The following is a 13,111-nucleotide window of genomic DNA, read 5'->3' as shown; positions in this document are numbered from 1 at the left end:
CATATCTTGATAAATGGATCTGTGTATGTAGCAACATCACCTAGTGTAAAATAGAAGATAGAAAAGCCACACTGAAACTCTTCTGAGCCTGGTATAATGCTCTATTGCCAAAGTCCTGTGTTATGTGGTTCTCTCTCCGAAAAGCTCTTGTATTATAACAACTCTGTGCTCTCTCTGCCTGACATAATTTCAAAATGGAGCCTGTGTTCTCCGTTCCCTTCCTCAGTATTAGTTTACCATGAAAACCTTTCCTTCTGGTAACTGCCCTTTCAGCTCTCCTCCTCTTAGTACAAGGACTGAGAGAAAGGTGCACTTTTTGAGAGATGGTTGTAACCTGTGCTTGCTTTTTTTGTTCTTTCATGCTACTCTCTGCTCTGAAGTAGAGGTTAGTAGATCCCAATTACTTCACAGTGCTGGTCCTCATCTCTACTTTTCAAAAGGAAGTTTTCTATAAAGGACTCCCTTGTTACATATACCAAAATTATTTTTCATGACTACATCTGAATCTTTTTTTTATTGCACACCCAAGCTCAAAAACTCTCTTTTTGTGAACTGTTTGTAAAGTGCAGGGGGACATTATGCCTAATAGCATTTCAGTGTGTCAGCTGTGAGCAGGAGTTTTAATGCTGTAAAAGCTGTGGATCAAAACTTGGCACTTCAGATTGATTTCTAAATAAACCCCCCAGAATAACAGGCACAGAATTCTACATATGGAAAATGAGATTGTATGTAGCAGAACTGCTGCCTTAGAGTTTTAAATGTGATATATCATTACAAAAGGAGCTGATCGTGTTCCTTGAGAATGTCCCAGATGGCAGCCACTTTGAAATTAGCTCAAAACCAGAGACACCTGAAATCTTAATTGGGGGTAAGTAAAGGCAAACTTAATGAGCCATCTAATGGCTTCATAATCTTTATCAATATAGATCAGAGTGAGCATAAATGAAGCTGCTGCTTTAATAGATCTGCAAAAGACCTTTATAAAATACATAGGAGACAATGTGAGATGTTTTGACAAAGGTGATGAAACAGGAATTCCCAGTGAAGGCAGCTGCTTCTTCTTTGTCATTGTCATTTCTTTTTTTTCTTCTTTTTTTTCTTCTTTTTTTTTAATTAAAATTTCCTTACCCAGGGGTATTCCCATTTTTCAATGTCTGTTATTTTGGTTGACAGCCAATAGTATTTTTGTTTCCTGTGAATAAAGTAGGTTCTGGTTCATGTGTGTCTGTTTTAAATGAGACCACACACAAAGGCAGACCAGGGACGGGTGCAGCAAATGAACTTAATCTAGCGTGAGAGTCTATTTTTAATGAATTAAAGTCTTTTGTTTTTAATATACAATGTGTAGTCAAGCACTTTGGACCTGAAAATCCTAAGTGTTTGCTATGACATACAACAACAAAGGTTCAGAGCTTGATTAATGTCATTAGACAGTGTCAAATGATTGCTTTCTGCTAAATGGGGGACAGAACAACTTTCCTGGGCAAAGTCATTTGTCAATATCCTCTTCTGACGCCAATATGGGACATTATTAGGGTTGAACACCAAACTATTTGTTATAACCTAGCCTGTTGAGCCACCTTTTGGACAGCTAAGTCAATCGAAAATGCCTAAGTGTGAATTAGCACGTGTAACACGTGGCATAGCTTGCTACACAAATAGAAGTAATCAGCTCAACTGACTTGTCATCTTCCAACCATACTGCTTACATAGATATATTTAAAGCATCAGATTGTTACCTGTGCCTTTTCATCCTCCTTTATCAGTACTTCTGATGTGCTGCACACATATCCAACTGTTAAAGAGCAAAGAAAATGTTTGGCAGGAGAAGTGTTTATCCTCCAAATTCACGGGAGTGTGGAAAAGGGATATGTAGCAATGTGCAAGTTTTTCCCTCATGCAGTATCTTAGTGCAGGCACTGACAGTCTTGTGGTTAAACCATTTTCTAAGATACTGCTGTGGCTGCCACGAGGGAAAATGGTAAAGCCGTGCTCTTAAAGATTGGTTTCATGTCATTGCCAAACAAGCTGATTAGGTCAGATCTGACACGTGTAAAGATAAGTTAGCAGCGGATAAAGGCTTGGATGTCACTGATGGTGCTCTGTGCCTTAGTTAGAAACTAGTATTAGTTCTAGGTAGGTATCGCTCATGTTGTGTGGGATGTTCTGCATGTGACTTCCATTACAGTCTTTTTCAGCATGCTTTTAAACTTAGAACGAACAATTCTCATGAAGAGAAGATACTGTCTAAAGACTCAGATTTTGTTTGCAAGAGAACTCTTCTCTTGTAATGTTGAGTAAAACGTGTGAGTGATTCTTGCTTATGGACTGAGGTATGATCTCACAGTACATGTCATAGATTAATTAGGTCAGAAGACCTCAGGAAGCCATCTAGTCTTGCCTCCTCTGCAAAACACCATTGGTAACTTTTATGACAAATTCAGCAATAGACTTGTCAGAGGTTTGTGCTTATAGGAGGAGGAGATTATAGAAGCTTTCTAAAACATGATGTGGAATTTTGGTCCTAATTGAATTATTTTAATTAAGTTAGGATTTACAATGGGGTTAAAACAGTGAAAGGCCAGAAACTGATCAACTGACTCGCTCTGTCTCCATATAGCTACTGACTTAAGAAGGATATTTTCCCAGCTAAGAAACCATATGAACATTTAGTTGAAATAGAGAAATGCCTCTTGCTGTTTAAGTCAAGGATTTAATCTTTTTAAGGCACGTAGTTCCCTTTTAACTTCAGACTTCTAAGTAAGTTTGTGGTGAATTTCAGAATTAACATATGGAAAATTAGGGATGATATGGTGCTGCGTATTGCAGCAGATAAAGCAGAGATTCGGATTACTGTGTTGTAATTGCAGCCCTCTTACCCTTTTTAGTGTGGGTGTAGGAACCCCGTAATTCTTGGTGTTTATATCCAGAACACCCCGCCACAGGATGCCTATATGCTGCTCAGATGGATATGCTTATTTTCCAGCTTGCATTCTGTATGGATCTCAAATGACCATCAGTCTATCTGAGACTATTACATGGCTTTGAACACAAGGAATTCGGTGGAAGAAGCAGGCAGGAGCATGGGCTTAAACAATGTGTTTTTTCTTCAGTGTAGCTGCCAGGTGTGGGGAGAAACTTCTTAAGCACAGCCTGGATGACAGGGCATCTTGCCAACATGAAGGAGGAGATGGAGAGACATTGATCTATTAGAAAATTGACCTTATGCAAAGGGAGGAGGGTTGTCAGTCATCAGCTGCTGCCGGCTGCCGTGCCAGGAAAGCAGGTTCTCTGCAAGCGAGCTGTAGTCTGCTTCCCCGGGGGACAGGGAGGTAGTGAGTCTAAATTACATTTCCCCACTGCTTGAAGGAAATTCCAAGTTGTAGGTAAGAGGGTAGGCTTAGGTCTCTGTTTCTTTAAAACTAATTCTTTGAATTCCTCACAACAAAATAAATCCTACTTTGATTTAATTCTGTGACACAGTGGACGGTTTTCTGTGCAGGCTCCTGAAGGAAAATGTTTGTATGTGCCAAGTGTTTTGTTAGGCAGGCTGGGATCTGGAGCTGGAAGATGCAGTTAGGGAGTTGTTGGGTTATGCGTCCCATCACAGGAGCAAGAGGGGATAGGCCTTACTCTACTTGAAAGTGCTTGTGGACTGGAAAAGGGCCTCAGGAGGAGCAGCATACACAGAGGCAAATTGCACACAGCAGGCTACAGTTCCTCTAATAACGGTTGGCTAATTTCCTCAAGAAGGATGATGGCAGCATTAGGTATTTCTCCCATCAGCACAGCAGTTCAAAGGTGGAGAGAAGAGCACATCTGGGCCAGCATACCTGGGAATGTCAGGTGGGTTTGTCTTTGGATGTTTGAGACAGACAATTAAGTTCTAAGTTACATTTAGGAAAACAGAGTTACCCATCACTATTTGTAATCAGACTACTTCATGAAGGAGAGTCTTGTCTCCTTAGCTGGAGTAAACCAGCTCCAGTGTGTCAGAAAACCTACTGGGTCAGAAACGGTTACTGGTTCATGCTGTGTTTTGTTAACATGGTCCGATAAAGCTGCTCTGCATGCCTTTTGCCTGAAATGATCAGGGGAGAAAATTGTAGAGAGGCCTTTTTTTCTTGGGGCTCAAATTTCAAAACAGATCTGGCAGTAGTGCGTGGTGAGCAGGCATTGCTAGAAATACTATACACTGCTTTAGTGCTGTCTTCCTCACTTACTAGAAATACAGAAGAATGTTTCGCTTCTCAATTTGCAATGGATAATTTAGCAGGGTAATTTCCTTACATGTGTAGTAACAAAGATGATGCAGGCAAAGATCATAGATAGTTTTTTTTCTTATTTCAGGATACAGTTCAATGCAGTGTTTGTATATCTTGGGCTTAAATGGCATATCTTTTACATACTTTACTGTTCGAGTGTGTTGTGAGAAAATGCTATTTGTGATTGCGATTCTTTATTTAGTTTTGTTTTTAACTAAATTTTATATTTGTGGGTGGGTACATAAGACAGAGTCTTAGGCTCATGCATCCTTTTTAGTGAAATTAATCCTGAAGAGACAAACGTTCAGAAGAAAAATATTTTTTTTGCATCCAGCTAAAATGCAGAATGAGAAAATTTCAGGCAGTGCTACAATAGTTAATGGGTGGGCAATTATTTTGGTGATTTACAGCCTTTTGTTGAAATAGCATGGAACCAGTAATTGTTGCAATAAACATTTTTGCACATTTAATTTTTCTGCAAAAATATGTAACATGAAAATTACCCGGTTTGCAATAATTTACATATTTAAACATGCAAATCAGGCACAACACATTTGAGGATTTGTGGATTTTCAGTAGCTAGATGTATGACCTGTGGAGAAGAATAGGGGAGCTGGAAGTTGCTCAAAAAAATTGAATTGTTATCCTGGTGAGAGACTCGTGATAACGGATAGACACTTCTTGTATGGACTTGCTGCTTAGCAAGTGACCCTTTTGATGTTGTTTGTGTCGTAATGGTTAGGTGAGAGTAATGAATTTGTGCTAAGACGAGACACTTGATATTGAATTTTTGCAAACGGTGGCGTGGTGTCTCATACCAATAATGCTCCTCTCAGTGGCCCAATATATTCCTGTGTGCGTAAAGTTTTGAGCTGTGTTATTGGTAGCATCAAAAAGAAATTCAGCGTTAACTGCCACAGTTCTCCTGTTTGACTTCTGTTAGCATGCAGCTATGAAAATTTTGTTTCAGAGTTGTCCACTGACAAATTGGGTTAGGACTGAAGAAGTGCGGAAAACAGTGGTACCACATGTTTTCCTGTGAAGTTGTGATGTCCTCTTCTCTTGAAGTATGCCTTTGCCGCTGACCTGAGTAGGTAGATTATGTTGGGGGGCTCCAGAGGACAGCTTCTATCTCTGCAAATGGTTTATAGCAGTCTGAACATACCCGACACTTAAGGAAAACAATCAGCAGTATTAAAATACTCTGTTTTATGGAAGTAGATCATTGTTTTAGTTCCTCCGGGAGGGGAAAAGAATTATTGCCTGGGTCCTTTAAGGCAGTTTGAGAGCCACATAAATGTTTTCACAGTGACTTAAAACTGAATTAAAGCCAGAGCAAGAATGTTTTTGTACAGTAACGGATACTTAATGCCAGAAAGTTGATTAATATTACATCTCTTCCCAAACATGATCTATGTAACAACATGAGGTTTGCATTGGAATAGCTGGCTTGGGTTCACAACATTGGCAAGGCTCCCTTTTCTCCTTCTAAAATCAAAACTTCTCTCTTTCACTCTTCCCTCTTTGTTTTGGATAGTTTTATGTATGCGCAATCACTTGGTTTACGCAGCACGAGCTCTGCAACATGTGGCATATGTGTATGTGTATGTTCCATGCCTTCATCTTCCAGATACTGGCATAAAGCAGAAGGGTTCATATATCAGTACTCTGCTGTCCCTGCAGTGGACTCCCTTGTTATATCAAGTATAAAAGCGTATCTGGGGCAGGAGTACTCTCCAGGAGGGCTTGGGAGAGAAAGCTTTGCCCATGGACTCAGCAGCTGGCTGAACCCAGTCCAGTAATTCTAATGCTTCCACAGTGAAAGCCTGGTTATTGTACATATGATAAATTGGCTTCTGAATGACTGACTGGATGTCACCTATAAAATATGTGTGTGCAAATTAATTTGTAGGAAAAGTTCAGAAAATTGCTGAAAACACAATAAATGTTTATCGCTCACTACAGTGTCAATTCCTGTAGTAAATGCTTAGTTAATCTCTAGTAATTGAGCACATTTGTGGCTTTACTTGATCAAAAATTTTGTAGCCATCATTATAACTGCATCTAGTAGACACACAATTTGTACAGTTTGTGTAGGGATTCTTTATTGCAGTTTCAAATGAGATACCCCAAAGTCCCTGTCTGGGATTCTGGGTGACTGTTGGTGCCCAGGATCCGGTTCCCCTGATGCAGAGAGCACTGTGATGCATCCGTGGGGATCATGACTGCCATAAGGTTTTGCTCTGCTGCCATAAAGTATATCAGTGGTTTAAAAACCCCCAGTTCTTTTGAGTTTTGAATGCAGTGGTTCAGGTTTTTTGCATTTGATCATCACTGCTAACCAAAAGACCCACAAGTATTTCACCCTGGGACTCTTATTGTTCCAGCTTAATAATAATTGCTTTGGAGGACATGGCATTTTGAGAACAAGCATTCAGATAGACACAGATAAAAGAAAATCCATTTATTCTATTTGAAATGTCTGAACACTAATCATTTACTTGCACTTTTAATTACTTGTTAGTAGTGCTCTTACCCTTAACTAAAAGCTGCTCTGGAAATACAGAGCTGATTAAGCTAGCGTAAAATAATCATAATTCAAGACTGCAAAAGATTTCTGCTTTAATAATGTGAGTTTCACCACTCATGTGGGTTGAGCTTTTTTTTTTTCCATCTTTCCATTTTTTAATGAACTTATTGCTTCAGGGATGAAACCTTTGTTGACTACCCTTTCACCAGGAAAAAAAGTAACTGGCAACAGAACATTAGATATTGCTCATGTCACAGTTATCTCTAGGATGGGAGGCTGTAGCTGGGACATACCCATATCTGGGCTTAGTAAAGCATAAGGTACACCTTTTCTGAATGCCTCGGAAATATTGAAGAGCTGGCAGACATGACGGAGAATGAAATTTGCTGCATAACAAGACACAAAAGAGTTAGTAGTCATTGTATTGTTAAATCAAATTTTGTCCCAGTAATTTTTAATGCAGAGTTTTTGAGAGGTTTTGGGTTTTATTGTATTCTTTCCTTTGAGAAGTGGGTGTTTCTGTCTGTGTTATTTATCAGTTACTCTTCAACAATGAGATTTCTTGGGGGTCTTTTTGGTCTTTCCTTGTGACTTCACCTTTTCACTGAACTGTCCTACTAGCTATTAGGGTCAGAGCTTAATCCTGTATTGTATTACACTTATTTATTGTCTAAATAACTTCTCCACTTCTACTCAAATGGGAGCAAAATCATAGTCCAGGGGATTTCCCCCCCCCCCCCCCCCCCAAATGCTTGGCTTGTGCTAGTGTTTTGTAATTAATCAAGTTAATGTTTTGATACTTGTTCACATAATATGTTCATGAATTTTGCAGATCTTACTATTGCATAAAGGTTTTTATACCTGTCTAGATGGATATAACAATATTCTAGGTGTTGGAAGAAACAAACACTGATTTTTATAGAAACCGATACCATCTACTGTTTAACTAGAGACAGCTTGACTAGGAGTGTTTTGAATCCACGTCTCTCCCTTTTTATTGTGTTTCCAGGCTTCAAGCTTTTTAAGCTTTTCTTGTGAGACAGAACATTTTTTCTCTCCCATTTCTCTCTTCCCTCTTTCAAGAATCTTACAAATTAAGACAAAAGATAATTACTCAGAGGGTAAAACTGGCAGGGTTCCCACGACACTTAAAATTAATGAGCTGTTGCATATAAAATATACCTTGTCTCATGTTCACTGTTGGTTAGGGGTTTTTTTGGGGTGAACCATAAAAGTGCACAATTTGGCTTCTTGGCTGTGTTTTCTGTTTTAGTAATTTTCAGTTTATAGAGTGGCAACTAAATACAAAAAACTAATCTCTCTGACTTAACATTTCCGTATGAGCAGATCAGTATATCCTCCAAAGGAAAAATATCACTCGTAGTGATGAAATACATATTAACAAAGCTGCCATAGGTTGTTTGTGCTATGTCTTATTAAAAATAAATAGTTGTGCTTCATGTGTCTGTAGCGCCTTACATCTGATGTGAGAACTCCTTACAAAGGAGGATAAATGTATTGTCATGAACTCCCCGAGAGGGGTTGGCAATTATTATCAGTTCCATCACTGGAAATGAGACACGGAGGTTACACGACTTTCACTGAAATCACTGAGAAATCCTTGCCTGGCTGGGGCAGCTCCTAAGCTCAGGAGTGCTGAAGCCACAGGGGAATTTGTGGTGACTTCTCTGCCGATGGCTTTTCTCTTGTTCTTACTCGATTTATGCAAGAGAGAAAGAAGAGAGCAGGAAAAACAATTGCAATTTTTTGCTTTTTATATAATCTGCCTCAACACTTATGACTGACTGAATATGATAAGTGACCCGAATAACAAATTTATAGTTTGCTGGAATTTTGGCTTTTGGAGGTGCAGTGGGAAGGTACATAGCTGGTTGGGAAGGTGTCTACTCAGAAGCAGCTTAGGTGCCCCTTTTCTGTTCAGCAGGATTGTTTGTTGTTTGTTATTGCTACTTTTAACTGCTGCTACTGCTGTAATACTACAGGACATCTGTAGTATCTAAACTTCACAGTTTAGATAAAAAGGTATTTATTGTGGGTATATCATGACAAAAGAAGGCTTCCAAACAATAACTTAGTTCATTTAGTTAATATGCCCAAACAGATGGGGTGTGTTGTGTGTAATAAAGACAATTTTTAAATACTTGTGCGATTAAGTATTTATGAATTTTCTTATTTACATTCTTTCCTAAACCATGCCAAAAAAGGCAGGAGTAAAAACCAAGTATAGATGAGGAGAGAAGGCAGGAGGGCACTTGCCATTGTGGGTGTGGGATCACAAGCCTTGTGGACCTCTGTCAAGTGCTTCACTGAAGAGGGGGCAGCGCTGACATAAATTCACCACATTTTTGATAAACAAACAAACAGAGAAATGTGACATGGTTTTTTTTAACCTCAGCTTTTCATGTTCCCTGACAACAAAAGAGCAGTGACTACTCTTAAATAAATTCAGCAGAGACGCAGGAACAAAACTTGCTGAGATAGACTTGCATACGTTTGCATAATATTTATTGTACAAAAAAATATGGTTTCTGTTCTGCTCTTTCTTATCCCTTCACTTCAGCAGAAGGCTAGGGAACTCAGCATAGGTCCCAGCGTTACTTTATATAACATGCTCCAAAATGGTTTTAGTATTTTCCTTTCTTTGCAGTAGTACCTTTTCCTATTTGCAGCTTGTCTGCTATAGGCAAACTGCTCTCAGTTTGGTTCAGCAGTTTGGATACTGATGAAAACAAAACATGCTTTTCCACAGAACATCTTTCTTTTACGTTAATGTAAAAATAAATCCTTTTTATGTTTAGGTTATGTTTAGAATTCCCTTGCTGCAACAGCAAAAAGTTAATTAAAACTGTCATAAATAAAAATCAAACTGAAAAGTCTAAATTTAGGTCAATCAAAACAGTACTATACCTTGTATGTTTTAATTTGGATATTGAAGATAATGTGTGTTAACAAGCAAAGGAAAGACTTAAGTAAATCTGTTCATATAAAGAGATATGCAAAATAGTGCTTCTATGTCTGTATTGATTTTAGTTTAGATATAAGGAGACACTTGCTAAATACTCAACACTGACAGCAGAGAAAGTTGGATTGTTTTGAATGAGGGGTTTGGTCTTGTATGGGGGTTTTTTCTTTCTTTTTTTTTTTCCCTTAAGAGTCTGATTTTTTTTCTCTGCTCAGTTTTCAATGGGTCCAGCAAATCATCGAAGGAGAAAGAACCTGCTCAGAAACACAAAAGCAAAGAGGCCACACCAGGGAAGGAGAGGAACAGCGAACATAAGGCTGAGAGCCGAAAAGACCAGGCTGCTGCTAATCACCATCCTACTACAAACACTGGCTCCTCTACGAAAGGGCTCACCGCTAACAACCACCACACTCTTCATAGATCGGCTCAGGACTTAAGGAAACAGGTAATGATTTGTACTCTACTGTGGACACATGGGAAACACAGGCTTCTAAGGTGCTAGCTCCATTTTCCACTGCCTGGCATAGAGCAAACATGGCAATACTTAAAAGCATGCTCTGGAGACAGCAGGGAGTTAATTTTCAGTGAAAGAGAGAGAGGGAGAGAAAGAAGGAAAAGTGATATATGCCTGGGAAGTCAGTATGATAAAGCATGCTTTACAACCCTGTCTTTATATTATCCTGTGTATACATATGAAAGAGTAAAGTTCACATTGCAATTTACTAAACCTTTCTGACTGGCACTCTTGTTGGCTTTGCTGCTGACAGTGCCAAGGTTGGCAGCGTGTGGAAGAAGAACTTCTTTTGTGTATGGCTGATCTGCTCGGGTTATCTTAGAGGCTCACTTGGCGTTGCAGAGAAGCTGACATTATGCTCAGGTGTCTTGTGTTGCACATGGACAACACAGGCCTCAGAATCCTGGAAATACATTTTGCCTGATGCATGAAGAAGGTGCTCCAGGATATTGCCTCTTTCACAGTGGACATACCAGGTGGGGAGAAGTTCAGACTTTTATGTTACCTGGCTGAAAACTAGCAAAAAGTTTCAGCAAGAGGTTTGTCTCAGCCTGACTTGGTTTAGGGTGTGGAAGTTTAGCAGAACCAGCCTTTTGGTGCTTGTGATTGGCATTTTGGCAGCATGCATCTCCACCTAATTTTGATTATTTGATCAAAGGACTCCTAAAATAGCAACTGTCTTTATAAAGGACTTTCAAAATCTCCGTTCAGTGTACTTAATTCAGTCTGGGGCTGGGTTAGCAGATTACCTGGGTACCTGCACTAGGGCAATGCAGTGTATACAGACAGATTGCTGCACTTATACCTCCCTGCCCACCCCCCCTTTGTGGTTAATTCTCAACAGGCCAATTAGAGACAGTCTTTATTTGCTGGCATCAAAAGGATTTTCTTCTAAGTAGGCTGGTCTGGACTTCAGTGGAGCTGGAATTGCCATCTTGTAGGGCCATCAAGGCCTTAAATGGCACCTCTCAGTCGCAGGCTTGGAAATTAAAAATGGCAAAGAGAAAAACAGTAGTGCTCTTGTCCAGCAAATCTTTCATGCCCCGTGCTTCAGTGATGTTTAGCTTCTGCCTTCTCCTGAAATTCGTCTGCTGGATTTGTATTGCTCTCTAAATCAAATTTGAGATCCTTAAGGCTATCTGTGGTATATTTCTCTCTACCTCTGTAGGACTTGCATTCTTTATTCCCCCATAGCAAATTTTGCTTATCTAGTCCTCAGCTTGAATGCCTGCCTTCTTTTGCATCCTTTCAGCTTTGTTTTTTGTGACTACCAGCATTCTATGGTCCTTGCTGTGACATGCTGTGGCAAGCTCTTCATGTTTAACAAGTTTCCCAAAATGTAAGGATGTACTTCCTACTTCATTATTTGATCATCAAGGGATAAATGGTTAAAATTATTGTGAAAGTTAGCTACTGTCACTTGTGAAGGTAGTTCTGAGAAGGGAAAAGACAGGTGTAGAGGAATTTTGTCCACAATCCAAGTGGGTTTTGCTTGATAGAGTATTAGATGTTTTCAGTTGTGCTACACAAAATTGAGAGAAATTCTAAGGCAATACAGTACAGCCAACAGTCATACCACACAGATGCCTCAGAGTGTGGTCCTCAAACTTCAGAAAATAAGGGGGCTGTAAGCAGAGATCATGTTTTGTTTTGTTTTTTTTTTTAAAAAAGGTTTGATATTTTTTCTTCTGCAACCCACAGTAACATGAGTACTTTTTAACCAATTTTAATGAAAATGTGACTATAACTAATTAAAGGTGGATTATGCATTTTGCTTGACTGCAAAATCTTAGACTTACCAGTTATGTGACATTGCTAGATTTCCTGCCTTTGCCGTGGGTCTGTTGACTTTTTCAGTATTCTCCAAAAGGAGAGTTGTTTTCCCAGGGTGCCAGCCACATGTGCCTCCTCCCTCCAAGTATGTTTTTGCTTCTTGTTCACATGCATTTACATGTTTTATTTATGTGTGTGTTTTTGTTTTCTTCAGTCTGACAGCAAATAAAGGCAGAACACTAGAAATTCTATGATTTTTTTCCCCCCTCTCTTTCTTTCTTTCTTTCTGTTCTTTTCTTGGTGTGCCCTTGCATTTGTCACGTGTTCCCTCTCTCTATTCCTCCCTTGCTGTCTTCCCAAATCCCCTACTTCAAAGGGGTTGTGGGCAAAGGAAATGTAGTTCAACAGAGCCCCCTCTTGGCCTAATATGGTAATTTAGCTCTGCAAAACTCATATTGACACAGAAGTATTTTTATGAATGAATTCGAGATCAGTTGTGTAACTTGAATTTGTTTGGGACTGAAACTGTTGTTGGTATTGCTAATGTTGCAGTTATAACTGTGGTTGTTATCTGACAAGTTTGTTGTTGGCTTTATTTTGTGTGCGTGTGTGTGTGTGTGTAGGCTGGATCCTAAGTGCTATGCAGAGGTGTGTATGTAGACATTCAAATCCAAAACCAAATTGCTGCAAGGCTATGTACTGGCCCCATTTACTTTTTCAAAGACCACAAAATTTAAAATCTATTGTACTGCCTTTTACTGCAAGCCCAGGTGTTCAGTAAAGTGTAGAAAAGAGTGGTCTGAAGACAAATATATGTTAGCAAAACTAAGATAGCTGGAAAGCAAAGATAAGACTATTCACGTCCCTAGTTTCACCTTTAGCTCAAGACTTTGAGTTATGTAAGGCTAATGTCAGTCACTTTGTTACTACAAGGTGACCCACTCTGGATGAGGGAAAGGCTGTGGTTATTATCTACCTAGACTTCAGTAAAGCCTCTGGTACCATTTCCCACAGCATTCTCCTGGAGAAACTGGCTGCTTATGGCT

The 13,111-nt window shown here is 39.4% G+C and overlaps 1 protein-coding gene across 1 annotated transcript in view; it reads left to right on the top strand.

Annotated features, from left to right (window-relative positions):
* JARID2 (jumonji and AT-rich interaction domain containing 2) overlaps window positions 1–13,111 on the top strand; it is a 225,390-nt gene that overhangs the window by 174,168 nt on the left and 38,111 nt on the right. The window contains exon 6 of the mRNA XM_074899720.1: window positions 9,994–10,223. Coding sequence (XP_074755821.1) covers window positions 9,994–10,223 — 230 coding nt within the window. The remainder of the gene's footprint in view (window positions 1–9,993; window positions 10,224–13,111) is intronic.

This window comes from Athene noctua, chromosome 2, assembly GCF_965140245.1.
Source record: "Athene noctua chromosome 2, bAthNoc1.hap1.1, whole genome shotgun sequence".
Taxonomy (NCBI): Eukaryota; Metazoa; Chordata; class Aves; order Strigiformes; family Strigidae; genus Athene; species Athene noctua.
This window is presented reverse-complemented; position numbering and strand designations above follow the sequence as displayed.